This window comes from Heterodontus francisci, chromosome 18 (assembly GCF_036365525.1).
Source record: "Heterodontus francisci isolate sHetFra1 chromosome 18, sHetFra1.hap1, whole genome shotgun sequence".
NCBI classification, from domain to species: domain Eukaryota; kingdom Metazoa; phylum Chordata; class Chondrichthyes; order Heterodontiformes; family Heterodontidae; genus Heterodontus; species Heterodontus francisci.
This window is the reverse complement of record NC_090388.1, coordinates 35,807,788-35,824,039: the sequence shown is the minus strand read 5'-3', so window position 1 is coordinate 35,824,039 and position 16,252 is coordinate 35,807,788. Positions and strand designations below refer to the sequence as shown.

The window sequence follows — 16,252 nt, the reverse complement described above, 5'->3', positions numbered from 1 at the left end:
TGTTGCTTCCCTGGTGCAAGGGTCATGGATATTACTGAGCGGCTACAGAGCATTCTGGAGGGTGAGGGTGAACAGCTGGAGGTCATGGTCCACATTGGTACCAATGACATAGGAAGAAAGAGGGATGAGGTCCTGCAGGCTGAGTTTAGGGGGTTAGGAATGAGATTAGCAAGTAGGACCTCAAAGGTAGTAATCTCCAGATTACTCCCAACGCCACATGCTACTGAGTATCGAAATAGGAAAATACACCAGATGAATGCATGGCTGGAGAGATGGTGCAGGAGGGAGGGCTTCAGATTTCTGGGGCATTGCGAAAGGTTCTGAGGAAGGTGGTACCTGAACAAGCCAGATTGTCTGCACCTGAACAGGACTGGGACAAATATCCTTGCAGGAAGGTTTGCTAGTGCTGTTGGGGATGGTTTAAACTAGTTTGGCAGGGGGATGGGAACCTGAGTGCAGTCTTAGGACAATTTCAGGGCAGGGAATAGGAGACAGAAAATGAGCAAGTGACTCTGAAAGACAGAAGAAGCAAAGGTTAAAAAGTGTGCAGCACAGGAATTTGGCAGTGTTAAAGGGTGTTTATTTAAATGCAAGGAGTATAGTCAATAAAGCCGATGAGCTGAGGGCACAGATTGACACATGACAACACGATATCATTGCTATAACGGAAACTTGGCTTAAAGAGGGGCAAGAATGGCAACTCAACATCCTTGGAGATAGAGTTTTCAGACAGGATAGAGAGGGAGATAAAAAATTAGGGGGTGTAGCATTATTAGTTAAGGAATCAATAACATCTTTGAGGAGGGATGATATGCTCAATGAATCATCAAACGAAGCCATCTGGGTGGAGCTCAGAAATAAAATAGGGGCAGCCACATTACTAGGAGTATAGACCCCCAACTAGTGAGAGGGAGATAGAAGAGCAAAATGTAGTCAAGTTCTCTGAGTGAAAAAACAATAGGGCAATAATAGTTGGGGATTTCAACTACCCCAATATCAACTGGGATGCAAACAGTGTGAAGGGCACAGAGGGGACGAAATTCTTGAACTGCATTCAAGAGAACTTTTTTAGCCAGGCACGTAACAAGCCCAATGAGAGGGGGCGCAATTCTAGATTTAATCTTCGATAATGAAGCTGGGCAAATGGATGATGTAACAGTAGGTGACCATTTTGGAGATAGTGACCATAAAAAAATAATTTTTAGCATAATCGTGGAAAAGGACAAAGATAAAATAACAGCAAAGGTTTTAAATTGGGGAAGGCAAATTTTACAAAACTGAGAGGTGACCTAGCAAAAGTGGATTGGATACAGCTACTTGAAGGAAAATCAGTGGCAAATCAGTGGGAGGCATTCAAAAGCGAGATACTACAGTCACAGATGAAGGGTGGTACTGTCAAATCTAGAGCTCCCTGGTTATCTAGAAGCTTACAGGGTAAGTTAAAGCAGAAAAAAGAAAGCTTATGGCGATCACAAATATCTTAATAGTTTAAAAAACCTAGAGGAGTATAGAAAGTACAGGGGTGAAATGAAAAATAAAATTAGAAAAACAAAGAGAGAACATGAAAAATTATTGGCAGGTAAAGTCAAGGGAAACCTAAAGATTTTTTATTAGTACATTAAGAGCAAGAGGATAACTAAGGAAAGGGTAGGGCCTATTAGAGATGTACAAGGGAATTTATGCGTGGATGCAGAAGATGTGGGCAGGGTTCTTAATTAGATTTTTGTCTCTGTCTTCACAAAGGAGAGGGTTGATGCAGACATTGTAGTTAAAAGAGGAGGAGTGTGAAATATTAGATACAATAAGCATAATGAGAGAGGAAGTACTTGAGGGTCTGACATCCTTGAAAGTGGATAAATCACCAGGACTGATGGATTGCATCCCAGGTTGGTAAAGGAAGCCAGGGAGGAAATAGCGGATGTGCTGAGGATCATCTTCAAATCCTCACTAGATACAGGCAAGGTACCAGAGGATTGGAGGTCTGTGAGCATTGTACCATTGTTTAAAAAGGGTGTGAGGGATAGGCCAAATAATTATAGGCCAGTCAGTCTGACCTCGGAGGCAGGTAAATTGTTAGAATCAATTCTGAGGGACAGGATAAACAGCCACTTAGAAAGGCACGGATTAATCAGAGATAATCAGCATGGATTTGTTAGGGGAAGGTCGTGTCTTACTAACTTGATTGAATTTTTTGAGGAAGTGATGAGGACGATTGATGAGGGTAGTGTAGTGGATGTGGTCTACATGGATTTGAGTAAAGCATTTGATAAGATCCTGCATGGCAGACTGGTCAGTAAAATGAAAGCCCATGGGATACAGGGGAATGTGGCAGGTTGGATCCAGAATTGGCTCTGGGACAGGAAACAAAGGGTAGCAGTCGACGGATGTTTTTGCAAATGGAAAGCGGTTTCCAGTGGCATTCCACAGGGCTCACTGTTGGATCCCTTGCTTTTTAAGGTATATATTAATGATTTGGACTTAAATGTGGGAGGCATGATTGGGAAATTTGCTGATGACACAAAAATTGGCTGTGTAGTTGATAGTGAAGTGGATAGCTTTAGACTCCAGAAAGATATCAATCGTTTGGTTGAGTGGACGGGAAAGTAGCAAATGGAATTCAATCCAGAGAAGTGTGAGGTAAAGCATTTGGGGAGGTCAAATAAAGTGAGGGAATACAGAATAAATAGAAACATAGAAAATAGGAGCAGGAGTAGGCCATTTGGCTCTTCGAGCCTGCTCCACCATACATTATGATCATGGCTGATCATCCAACTCTGTAGCCTGTTCCCACTTTCACCCCATACCCTTTGATCCCTTTAGACCCAAGAGCTATATCTAGCTCCTTCTTGAAAACGTACAATATTTTGGCCTCAATTGCTTTCTGTGGTAGCGAATTCCACAGGCTCACCACTCTCTGGGTGAAGAAATTTCTCCTCATCTCAGTCCTGAAAGGTTTACCCCGTATCCTTAGACTATGACCCCTGGTTCTGGACTCCCCCACCATCGGGAACATCCTCCCTGCATCTACCCTGTCAAGTCCTGTTAGAACTTTATAGGTTTCTATGAGATCCCCCCTCACTCTTCTGAACTCCAGCGAATATAATCCTAACCGACTCAATCTCTCCTCATACGTCAGTCCCACCATACCAGGAATCAGTCTGGTTATGAGAGGATATTGAGAGGGATAGAAGAAATGAGAGACCTTGGAATACACGTCCACAGGTCTCTGAAGGTGGCAGGACAGGTAGATAGAGTGGTGAAGAAGGCATATGGATTGCTTTCCTTTATTGGCCGAGGTATAGAATACAAAAGCAGGAATGTGATGCTGGAGCTGTATAAAATGCTGGTTAGGCCACAGCTGGAGTATTGCATACAGTTCTGGTCACCACATTACAGAAAGGACATAATTGCTCTGGAGAGAGTACAGAGGAGATTTAGAAGAATGTTGCCAGGGCTTGAAAGTTGCTGCTATGAGGAAAGACTCGATAGGCTCATGCTGTTTTCCCTGGAACTGAGGAGGCTGAGGGAAGACTTAACTGAGGTATGCAAAATTATGAGGGGCCTAGACAGAGTGGAAGGACCTATTTTCCCTGATGGGGAGGTCAGTTACCAGGGGGAACAGACTTAAGGTGATTGGTAGAAGGATTAGAGAGGACATGAGGAAAAACTTTTTCAGCCATAGGGGGTGGGTGTCTGGAATTTGCTGCCAGGAATGGTGGTGGAGGCAGAAATCCTCAATTCTTTTAAAAGGTACCCGGACATGCACCTGAAGTGCTGTAACCTGCCAGGCTTTGGATCAGGTGCTGGAAGGTGGGATTAGATTGGGCGGCTAGTTTTTTCGGCTGGCACGGATGTGATGGGCTGAATGGCCTCCTTCTGTGCCATAATTGTTCTCTGGTTCAATGTTTCTATGGAATCAAGTTCAAGACCAGCTGGAAGAGATGACCAGAATGGGAGTCATTTATCCGTTTTCAAAACCAATGGAGCGTTGTTCGGCTATAGTTCCAGTCCCAAAACAAAATGGTACTCTTCGTACATGTGCGAATTTAACGCAGCTTAACAAAGCCGTGGCGCAGGAAATTCATCCGATGTCCACAATGGATGAAAGCTTGGCAAAATTGTCTCAGAAGATCATGTTTACCAGACTCTATGCCAATCGTGGGTTCTGGCAGGTTCCCTTAGAGGAGACCTCAAGATTACTAATCACATTTATAACCCCATTCGGAAGGTTTTGTTTCAATCGATTACCATTTGGGATAACTTCCGCACCAGAGATCTTCCAAAGGTCTATGTCTAACAACTTAGAAGGGCTCAAGGGAGTTACTTCAGTTCAGCAGCTTCAAAGATTCCTTGGAATGGTGAATAAGTTAGCCAAATTTCAACCTCATTTAGCGCAGGTAACAGAACCATGAAGACAACTTCTCAAAAAAGATCAAGCGTAGTATTGGAGTTCACATCAAGCAGAAGCATTGCAGAAGATTAAAGAAATGTTCAATTCGCCAGATATCTTGGCACACTATAACCTTACATGACCAACAAGGATAGCTGCAGACACCTCCACCACAGGGTTAAGGGCAGTCCTTTTCCAGGAGCAACCTGATGGTTCTTGCAGACCAGTATACTACACATCTAGAGCTTTGTCCAAAACTGAGACAAAGAATGCGATAATTGAAAAAGAAGCACTTGCCGTCAGTTGAGCATGTGAGAAATTTTCTGATTAGATTGTTGGATTGAGAGTCATCATTGAGACAGACCAAAAACCTTTGGTATCTTTGTTGGATGAAAAGGGGATTGCAAAAATGCCTCCAAGCATCCAAAGATTTTGTTTAAGATTGATGAGATATACATACAAGACCGTATATGTCCAGGCAAAGATGCAAAAGTCCGCTGATGTGCAATCAAGAGTGACATTAGATCATCTGACACAACAATATATGAATTTTGTGGATGAGATAGAGTCATATTCACAATATACTGCACAACAATGACTGGCAAGTATACAGAAACTGCAAGAAATTCGTCATCCCCAAAAAAGCGATGAGGAATGTATCCGTTTAAGGCAGTATTGCACACAAGGGTGGCCACAGGAATGTCCTATTGGGAAGACAACAAAAACTTTCTATAAATAAAGAAAATATTTCAAAATCCTCGATAATTTGCTAGTTTGTAATGACAGACTAATCATTCCGGGTTCACTTAGATCAGATATCTCGGAACGTCTACATCAAGGCCACATGGGAATAACAAAGTGTAGAGCAAGGGCACAATCATCAGTATGGTCACCAGGTATATCCAAAGACATTGAAAATGTGATCCAGAACTGCCAGATCTGTGCAATACAAAGACCAGGACAGTGTGAACCTCTGATAGCTACTCATTTTCTGACCAGACCATGGGAATGTCTAGACGTGGATTTATTCATGTTCAACAGAGAGTCCTACATAATCATCACTGATTATTTCTCAAGATGGGTAGAAGTGATAAGGTTGTATTCAACAACAGCAGAAGCAGTTATAAGAGTTCTCACAGACATCTTTGTGACACATGTATCCCTGACGAGGTACTGTCAGACAACGGACCACAGTTTGCAAATGAATATTTCACACAGTTTGAGACAAGAGTGTAATTTCAACATCTTACAAGTTCACTATGTTATCCACAGCTGAATGGTGAAGCAGAAAGAGGTGTAAGAACCATAAAGTCCTTAATGAAGACGAATGAAGACTTTCCAACCTCACTTCTAATTTATTGATCTATACCGTTGATGTGTGGACTATCACCTGCAGAGTCACTGATGGGCAGGAAGATAAGAATGCAACTTCCTATGTTGCCTAAAAAAGTGCTTCCAGGATTGGATGTCCAGCACTACGAAAGAGTAAGAGACCGGGAAAACTCTTATAGAAGTCAACAAACTCGAAATTTCAACAAAAGATTTTGTGCCAGAGACTTACTGAAACTGAATGAAGGCCAAAGAGTATGGATACGTAACCTCGAAAGGGAAGGTACTGTAACTCACAGAGAATGAAAACTACCAGAGATCGTATGTGGTACACTTAACAGAAGGGAACATACATTATCCCTATTCCCCAGAAGCAACAGTCAATAATTTATTTGGAAGAACCAGATGATGAAGAAGAAACCCAGAGCAAACAGAATACTACAATCCTACAACCAAGTCAGCAATCCAGACTTACAAGGAAGACTACTGATCATCACAGTCAGAGGAACAAGATCAGGGAGAGTCATGAAACTGTCTAAAAGACTAAATCTGTGAAGTCAGAGACTTGGGAGGAGAAAGGGTAGTAAGGTAAAGTCAAAAATGTATATATGTCAAAGGAAATGCATGGATAAAGACTTGAGGGGAGATGTAGTATAAGGATCTGAAAGGGCTAATGCTGGACAGAGTGACAGCAATCCCTCCCATTGTAGTGATGATGATGTAATAGTTATATGGTATTGGGTTTTGAAAGAAGAGAGTAGCAGTATGAAGGATGCTAGCTAAAGAGGTTTGTGGAAAGTGTAAATAGAGATGTATAAATAATAAGTTATTAGTTGACCTTATCCAGACTCCAAGACTTTATCAATATTGCCCTGGCTATGTTACAACTACAATAACAACAATAGCAATACCATTTTAACAACAAATTTTAGTTAACTCATGGCCATGTATGTTACGTTCTAACTGAGAGGTTCTGTCACCTTTCAACCTTTAATGTACGAGTCACTATGACTCATTATTGTCAAATAGTTCTTAAGAACTGATCACTGAGACTCACCAAGTTGTACTTTATCTGCCATTGCATACCTGTTTATAATGCATTACAGCATGTACATGTAAAATACTACTTATAAACACAAAAAATAAAATGTACCAAATAATTGAATTTGGTGAACTAAAATTGCGCAATTGCACAAACTGGGCCCGTATTGGGGAAACTGGGCCTGTATTCTCTAGAGTTTCAAAAAATGAGAGGCGATCTCATTGAAATCTACAAAATATGTAAAGGAATAGTCAGTGTAAATGCAGCTAAGATGTTTCCCCTGGTTGGGGAATCTAGAACCAGGGGGCACAATTTCAAAATAAGGGGGAAACCACTTAGGACAAAGATGAGGAGAAATGTCTTTTCTCAGAAGGTTGTGAATCTTTGGATTTCTCTACCCCAGAGGGCTGTGGAAGCTTAGCCATTGAGTATGTTTAAAGCAGAGATTGACAGATTTCTAAATACAAATGACAGAAGGGGATATGAGGATAGTGTGGGAAAAAGGCATTGAAGTGCAAGATCAGCCATGATCATATTGAATGGCGGGGCAGGCTCGATAGGCTGAATGGTCTAATCCTGCTCCTGTGTTCCTATGTTACTAAGTTTAAAAAATGGTAAATCATAATTGAGAACCAATGACATCAGTGGAACCCTTAAGCTAATACACTTACAATGACCCTTGATAATGTTCTTGCCTTCAGATGAGGTCTGTAAGTCGTGTTTTTAAATACATTGACATACCTCCAGAAGGATTTGAAAACAAGAAAGGACATAATGCCAACAGCCTCTCAGATATGCTTGTAATTGAAAACAAACATCTAATCAATGAATGGCCATCTGGAGGCCAAATGATAGTGAACAACCTCACAGCCAAGTATACCAATGATGGACGCCCAGTGCTGCAGGACCTTTCCTTCTCAGTAAATGCAGGACAACGGGTAAGGCAGTAGGCATATCCATTACAATGCAATAATTCTGTCTTAAACCACTGTTCTTTCACAGTCTTATAGAATCATAAACTTACAGCACAGAAGGAAGCCATTCAGCCCATTATGCCTGTGCTAGCTCTTTGAAAGAGCAGTCAGGCTTAGTTCCACTTCTCACTTTTTGTCCATAACCCTCTAATGTTTACATCCTCAAGTTGTGAAATGAGGGGTCCATAAACGGGGGCATAGATTTAGGGTAAGATGTAGGAGGTTTAGAAAGGATTCAAGGGGAAAACATTTTACCAGGAGGGTGATGGGGGATCTGGAACTCACTGCCTGAAAGGGTGGTAGAGGCAGAAACCCTCATAACATTTAAAAAGTACTTGGTGCTCTATGGCCGGCACAGACACGATGGGCCGAAGGGCCTGTTTCTGTGCTGTATAACTCTATGACTCTATGTCTGTATGACCCTACTTGGATATGCACTTGAAGTGCCATAACCTACAAGGCTATGGATCATGAGCTGGACAGTAGGATTAGGCTGGATGGCTACGTGTTGACCGGCGCAGATATGATTGGCTGAATGGTCTTCTTCCTTGCTGTAAATTTCTACGATTCTTCTATAAGTACCTGTCCAATTCTCTTTTAAAATTATTTATGGAATAAGCTTCCACCACTTTTTCAGGTAGAGGATTCCAGCTCCTGACTAATCTGACTGAAAAAAATTCTCAATTTCTCTGTCTATCTTTTGCCAATAATTTTGAATCAATGATCTCTAGTTATTGACCCACTCACCATAGGGAATAATTTTTCTCTATCTAGTAAACCAAAACCTCACCATCTTGTAAATCCCTATTAGGTCATCTCTTAACCTTCTTTATTCCCAGGAGAAGAGTCCTAACTCTTTCAATCCCTCCTCATAATTGAAGTCCCTCATCCCTTTTAAAAACCTGGTAAACCTCCCACGTACCCTATACATCTTTCCTGAAGTGTGGTGTCCAGAATTGTCCACATTATTCCAGCTGAGGCCGAAACAGCGCTTTAAAAAATTGTAGCATGATCTCTTTGCTTTTATATTCTATTCCTCTATTTATAAACCCAAGTAACCCAATTGCTTTTTGACCCCCTTATCAACTTTCCCTGCCACATTTAAGTATTTGTGTACATGGATACCAAAGTCTCTCTGCTTATCTATGCTTTTCAAAATCATGCCATTTATAGTGTACTATCTTTCCATATTAGTCTTCCCAAAGTCCATCACTTCACACTTCTCTACATTCTCCATGCTTCTACCCATTTTACCATCCTGTTTGTATCATCCTGAAGCCTACAACTATCCTCATCGCTATCTACTATTTTACTAAGTTTCATATAATCTGCAAACTTTATAATCTTGCTCCATACACCTGAGTCTAGGTTCTTTATAAAAATTGCAAAGTGTAATGGACCCAAAACTGACCCTGGGAACACCACTGCAAATCTCCTCCCAGTTTGAAAATCATCCATCCCCCACCGCCCTTTGCCTCTGAGCCAAGTTTGTATTCATACTGCCACTTCCCCTTAATTTCATGGGCTTCCATCTTTTTCAACATCTTTGTATGCCAGCCATGGCTCAATTGGCAGCACTCTCACCTCTGAGGTTATGGGTTCAGTTCCTACTCCAGAGACTTGAGCACAAAAATCTAGGGAGGTGGTGGTGTAGTGGTAATGTCACTGGACTAGCAATTCAGAGAGCCAGGCTAATGCTCTGGGAACACAGGTTAAAATCCCACCATGGCAGCTGGTAGAATTTAAATTCAATTAATAAAAATATGTAATTAGAAAAGCTAGTCTCAGTAATGGTGACCATGAAACCATTGTCGATTGTTGTAAAAAATGATCCAGTTCAATAATGTCATTTAGGGAAGGAAATCTGCCATCCTTACCTGGTCTGACCTACATGTGACTCCAGACCCACAGCAATGTGGTTAATTCTTAATTGCTTGCTGATATGGCCTAGCAAGCCGCTCAGTTGTACCAAACAGCTAGAGAAAAGTCTAAAAGGAATGAAACCGGATGGACCACCCAGCATTGACCCATGCACTTGAAACAACAAAGGCACACCCAGACCTGTCGACCCTGCCAAGTCTTCCTTACTAACATTTGGGGGCTTGTGTCAAAATTGGGAGAGCTGTCCCACAGACTAGTCAAGCAACAGCCTGACATAGTCATATTCACGGAATCATACCTCATAGACAATGTCCCAGACACCACCATCCCAATCCCTGGGTAGGTCCTGTCCCACCAACAGGACATACCCACCAGAGGTGGCAGCACAGTGGTATACAGTCAGGAGGGAGTTGCCCTGGGAGTCCTCAACATTAACTCCGGACCCCATGATGTCTCATGGTATCAGGTCAAACATGGGCATGGAAACCTCCTGCTGATTACCACCTATCGCCACCCCCCCTCCCCTCAGTTGATGAAACAGTATTCCACCATCTTGAACACCACTTGAAAGAAGCACTGAGGATGGCAAGGGCGCAGAATGTACTCTGGGTGGGGGACTTCAATGTCCAGAGTGGCTTTGTAACACCACTGCTAGTGAGCCCTAAAGGACATAGACTAGCAACTAGACTGGGTCTGCTGCAGTTGATGAGGGAGCCAACGAGGGAAAAACCTATTTGGCCTCGTCCTCACCAATCTACTTGTCACAGATGCATATGTCCATGACCGTATTGATAGGAGTCACCACCGTAAAGTCCTTGTGGAGACGAAGTCCTGTCTTCACATTGAGGATACCCTCCATCTGTTGTGTGGCACTACCACTGTGCTAAATGGAATAGATTTCGAACAGATCTAAAAACTCAGGACTGGGCAGCCATGAGGCGCTGTGGGCCATCAGAAGCAGCAGAATTGTATTCAACCACAATCTGTAACCTCATGGCCTGGCATATTCCACACTCTACCATTACCATCAAGCTGGGGGAACAATTAGTTCAATGAAGAGTGCAGGAGCAGCACCAGGCATACCTGAAAATGAGATGCCATACTCAGCAATAACCTGCTCACAGATGCTCAGTTTGTGTTCTGCCAGGGCCACTCATCTCCTGACCTCATTATAGCCTTGGTCCAAACATGGACAAAAGAACTGAACTCAAGAGGTGAGGTGAGAGTAACTGCCTTTGACATCAAGGCAGCAGTTGACCAAGTGTGACATCAGGGAGCCCTAGCAAAATTGGAGTCAATGGGAATCATGGGGAAAACTCTCTGCTGTTTGGAGTCATACCTGGTACAAAGGAAGATGGCTGTGGTTGTTGGAAGCCAATCATCTCAGTCCCAGGACATCACTGCAGGAGTTCCTCAGGGTAGTGTGCTAGGCCCAAACATCTTCAGCTGCTTCATCAATGACCTTCCTTCCATCATAAGGTCTGAAGTGGGGATGTTCGCTGATGATTGCATGATGCTCAGCACCATTCACGACTCATCAGATACTGAAGCAATCCGTTTACACATGTAGCAAGACCTGGACAATATCCAGGCTTGGGCTGCTAAGTGGCAAGTAACATTCGTGCCACACAAGTGCCAGGCAATGACCATTTCAAACAGGAGAGAATCCAACCATCTCCCCTTGACATTCAATGGCATTACCATTGTTGAACCCCCCACTATCAACATCCTGGGGGTTACCATTGACCAGAAACTGAACTGGACCAGCCATATAAGTACTGTGGCTACAAGAGCAGGTCAGTGGCTGGGAATTCTGCGGCGAGTAACTCATCTCCTCTCTCCCCAGTGCCTGTCCACCATCTACAAGGCACAATTCAGGAGTATGATGGAATACTCTCCATTTGCCTGGATGCGTGCAGCTTCAACAACACCAAGAAGCTCGACACGATCCAGGACAAAGCAGCCCACTTGACTGGTACCCCATCCACCACCTTCAACATTCACTCCCTCCACCACTGATGCACATTGGCAGCAGTGTGCATCATAAACAAGATGTACTGCAGCAACTCACCAATGCTGCTTTGACAGCACCTTCCAACCACGACTCTTCCACCTAGAAGGACAAGGGCAGCAGATGCATGGAGACACTATCATCTGCAATTTCCCCTCCAAGCCACACACCATCCTGACTTGGAACTATATCGCAGTTCCTTCACCGTTGCTGGGTCAAAATTCTGGAACTCCCTTCCTAACAGCACTGTGTGTACCTACACCACATGGACTGCAGCGGTTCAAGAAGGCGGCTCACCACCATCTTCTCAAGAGCAATTAGGGATGGGTAATAAATGCTGGCCTAGCCAGCGACTCTCACATCATGTAAAATAATTTTTAAAAAATCTCGGCTGACACTTCAGTGCTGTACTGAGGGAGTGCTGCACTGTCAGAAATGCCATCTTTTGGATGAGATGTTAAATCGAGGTCCTGTCTGTACTCTAAGGTGTCCTGGTCAATATTAATCCTTCAGTCAACAACACAAAAACAGACTATCTGGCCATTATCCGTTGATGTTTGTGGGAGCTTGCTTTGTACAAATTGGCTGCTGTGTTACCTATATTACTGCAGTGACTTCACTTCAAAAGTACTTTATTGGCTGTAAAGCACTTTGGATGACCTAAGGTTGTGAAAGGCATTATATAACTGCAAGTCGATCTTTGTTACTTCCTTTCTTTAATAAACCTCCTATACGGCACTCTGTTGACTGCCTTCCGAACGTCTACTACACTATCTTGTTCAAACTTCTCTGTTACCTCATCAAAGAATTCAATCAAAGTATTCATACACAACTTACCTTTAACAATAAAAGCAAAATACTGCGGATGCTGGAAATCTGAAACAAAAACAAGAAATGCTGGAATCACTCAGCAGATCTGGCAGCATCTGTGGAAAGAGAAGCAGAGTTAACGTTTCGGGTCAGTGACCCTTCTTTGCTTGTTCCGAAGAAGGGTCACTGACCCGAAACGTTAACTCTGCTTCTCTTTCCACAGATGCTGCCAGACCTGCTGAGTGATTCCAGCATTTCTTGTTTTTGTTACCTTTAACAATTCCATGCTGGTTCTTCTTAATTAACCTCCAAATTAATGATTATTTTGTCCCTGATAATGGTGTTCAATAAATTCCCCCCACTGATGTTAGGTTGATTGGCCTGTATTTTCCTGGTTTATCCCGCTCCCATTTCTTGAATAATGGTATAACATTAGCAATTCTCCACTCCTGCTGTATCAAATGAGGATTGAGAGGTTGTAACCAATGCCTTTGCTACTTCTATCTTAGCTTCTTTCAGCAATCTTGGATGCATTCCATCTGGGCCAGGTGACTTACCAACTTTCAGTATTACTAATCTTTTTAGTAGGTCTTCTCTATCTATTACTGTCCTGTCAATACAAGACACAGACTCCTTTGAAACAGCCTGAGGCCAGCAGAGTTCCTTAGGTTTCTTCAGTAATTTAGGCTGTTATTATGCAGTTTGTGTAAGCAATTTTGAAAATTGATGCTAAATGTGAGAATTATGGGAGACATTTCAAATAAATAACCTGAGTAAATAGTCATAAATCTATCTTATTATAAAACCTAATGCCATCTGTAAGCAAAGGCATCCAAAATGTTAACTTGCAGCAGTTATTTGCAGTAACAGTTGTTTGATGAGTCACTTTTGAAACACAGAAAAGTGCTACAAGTCATTTGCTCTGCAACAAAATTTAGTTGCATTGCTTCCATATCATAACTTTTCAAATGGGTCCAGTCCATTACATGTGTTAGTTCTGTTATTAATCACTGTGCTCTGGATGCAATAACAGGTTGGACTGCTGGGACGGACAGGTGCTGGGAAAAGCACATTGCTTTCTGCTCTTTTGCGTCTCTTGTCTACTGAAGGGGAAATACAGATTGATGGGATATCCTGGAATTCAGTCTCCTTGCAAAAGTGGAGGAAAGCATTTGGTGTCATTCCACAGGTAATGTCTTCAAATGTGCACACAGTTGCAAAGACATTTGAATAGAAGACATGTAGAGCACATCCGTGATAGTCTCTTATTGATTTTCTTTCACTAATGTGAACACAATAATATTGGCTATTTTGGCATGCTTTATACTAGACTGAGGATAAAGAGTAAAGCATATGTTAGAACTGGTTTTTGAATTCAAGGAGAAAATTTGAATTATTTTCCTTATGTATTAGCTGTTTCAAGAATCTGGGATTTTCATCAACTTCCAGTATGTGTACATTTAAAACTGTACACTAAAAAGTTGTAGAACAACGTAGGCACTTGGCGCATCAGTCTGAGTCATACTATGCCATAGCATATGTGTCCCTTAAGCTTGCCTCTGTCGATACTTTCCATGGGGTCTGGGATGCAGGGCCAGCCTTATGGGTTGGCAATGTGAACAATCATTCAGTGGTCAAGAAGAATGAATGAGCACAGGCCAGAGGCATACTCTGCCCCCCCCCATCCACCCCGCCACCCGCCCCCCCCCCACCATGCTCCTGCTCTACCCCACTACCCTAGTGCTCTCTCCGTGCACCTGCTTCTTCCATGCTCCTGCTCTCTCTGTGCCCCTGCTTTCTCAGGCTTTTCCTTTCCCCATGCTCTGCTCTACCCCTTGTGCTCCTGGTCTCCCTTTGCTCCCCTCGGGCTTTCTCTGTGTTCTGCTCTCCCCATGCTACTGCTCTCTCCATGCTCTTCTTCTTCTGGCTGCTGCTCTGTCTGTGCTCCTGCCCTCTCTGTGCTCCTGCCAAAGATAGACTGTGCAGTGAGAAGCAGGCACACCTATATCACTGGTATCTGTAAGCAAATACCTGATTTCTTAAAAGCATTATTAATACACTCTTTATATGTACTACTTTCATATTATGAGTTATTATGTAGTATTATAATTTAAATGGCGGGGGTGGGTAGGGGTTGGAGAGTTCATGATTACTAATCCATTTGAAAATGGGTCCTTCAACCAACAAAGTTTGAGATCCACAATAGAGAATGAATCGAAAGGCCTTCTGTGTTTCCTACCTTCTCATCCTATGATGACATATTGATGATGATGTCCATCAGAACTGTAATAAACTTGTACAAAGTCCCTCAGAAAACAACTGTCATTCAATATTCCACCTTACAGAAAGTCTTTGTGTTCTCTGGGACCTTCCGGAAGAACTTGGATCCTTATGAACAGTGGAGTGATGAGGAGATCTGGAAAGTCACAGAAGAGGTAAACCATAAATCACTTTGTTGGGTGACAGTTATAAATATGATGCATCACTCATTATCCTGGATGAACAGAAACAAATGTGATGTCAGTATGCTCAATTTCAGAATAAATAATTGTAAATTAATTGAATTTTCTCAGGTTATAAAAAATGTTCACTACATTATTAAAAAATGACCAAGGCATTGGAAAATATATTCCAAAGCTCACAACATGATTACTTTGTGCTCTGTATTTATCTGCTGTGTTTGCATTGAGCAGACTGCCTTTTATTTTATTGAGTGGGTGAATTCAATCTATCTGCTGTAGATTTAATTCTTCTCAGATGAACAAAATCAAAGTAAGAATTTCTAACCCAGAACTAATTTTTTGTTTTCTAATGTATTTTTCTAAAAAAAGAGAAATACTTCAATTTCTCCGAATCCTTATTTGAAGGTTTTGACTCTTTGCTGGGGCACAGTTCTATGGGCATTATCCAGCAACTCACCCAAATGACAATATTCATCTTTGACCCTTGACAATGCCTATTGGCAAACTATTTTCCACTTTGGGGTATCATAGAATCACAATGGTTACAGCACAAAAGGTGGCCATTCAGTCTGTTGTGTCCATGCTGGCTGTCTGTAAGAGCAATTCAGCTAGTCCTACTCCCCGCCCTTTCCTCTTAGTCCTGCAGATATTTTCTCTTCAGGTGCTTATTCAATTCCCTCTAGAAAGCCATGATTCTGTGTGCCTTCACCGCACTCTCAGCTAGTGCATTCTAGATCCTAACCACTCGCTGTCTTCTGGTTCTCAACCCTTTCGCCAATGGAAACAATTTCTCTCTCTCTACTCTGTCTGGACCCTCATGATTTTGAACATCTCTATCACATCTCCTCTCTAAGGAGAACAACCCCAGCTTCTTCAATCTATCCACATGACTGAAGTCCCTCATCCCTGGAACCATTCTCGTCAATCTTTTCTGCACGCTCTCTAAAGCCTTCTCATCCTTTCTAAAGTGTGGCGCCCAGAATAGATGCTAAGTAGGTTCAATATTGTGCATGAAAATGTCAAAAATCATTCACTGCTATACAAGTAGCTCATATATGTTGGTATTTCAGATATCAGTTGCTGATAAGTCAAGTGAGTGAGTGTGAAAGTAGAAAGAAAAAGGTTAGGGCATACAGTAAGAAAAGGGGACTCACACTTGTGCCAATGGAGTAAAACAAATGAGTAACAAAGGAATGATCATAGTGAATTGACATTAATATGGTGTAGCGTCGTGCAGTGTCAAATGTTTTAACGTTATGAGTTTGGCTGCACTTGACCATTATCACACTACAATCTGCTTTTGTGGATTTGGGAATTGACCTGTGATTGGACCCTGATTCTGGCAGCAGAACT

General features: G+C 42.3%; 1 protein-coding gene across 3 annotated transcripts in view; it reads left to right on the top strand.

Moving 5' to 3' along the window:
* The window catches only part of cftr (CF transmembrane conductance regulator), a 149,144-nt gene that overhangs the window by 129,154 nt on the left and 3,738 nt on the right, over positions 1 to 16,252 (top strand). For 2 of the 3 annotated variants that reach the window (XM_068050529.1, XM_068050531.1), the window contains 3 exons: positions 7,463 to 7,699; positions 13,471 to 13,626; positions 14,783 to 14,872. In XM_068050529.1, coding sequence (XP_067906630.1) covers positions 7,463 to 7,699; positions 13,471 to 13,626; positions 14,783 to 14,872 — 483 coding nt within the window. Of the gene's footprint in view, positions 1 to 5,662; positions 6,308 to 7,462; positions 7,700 to 13,470; positions 13,627 to 14,782; positions 14,873 to 16,252 lie in introns of those variants that run through there. The other variant, XM_068050532.1, reaches the window with a different exon arrangement.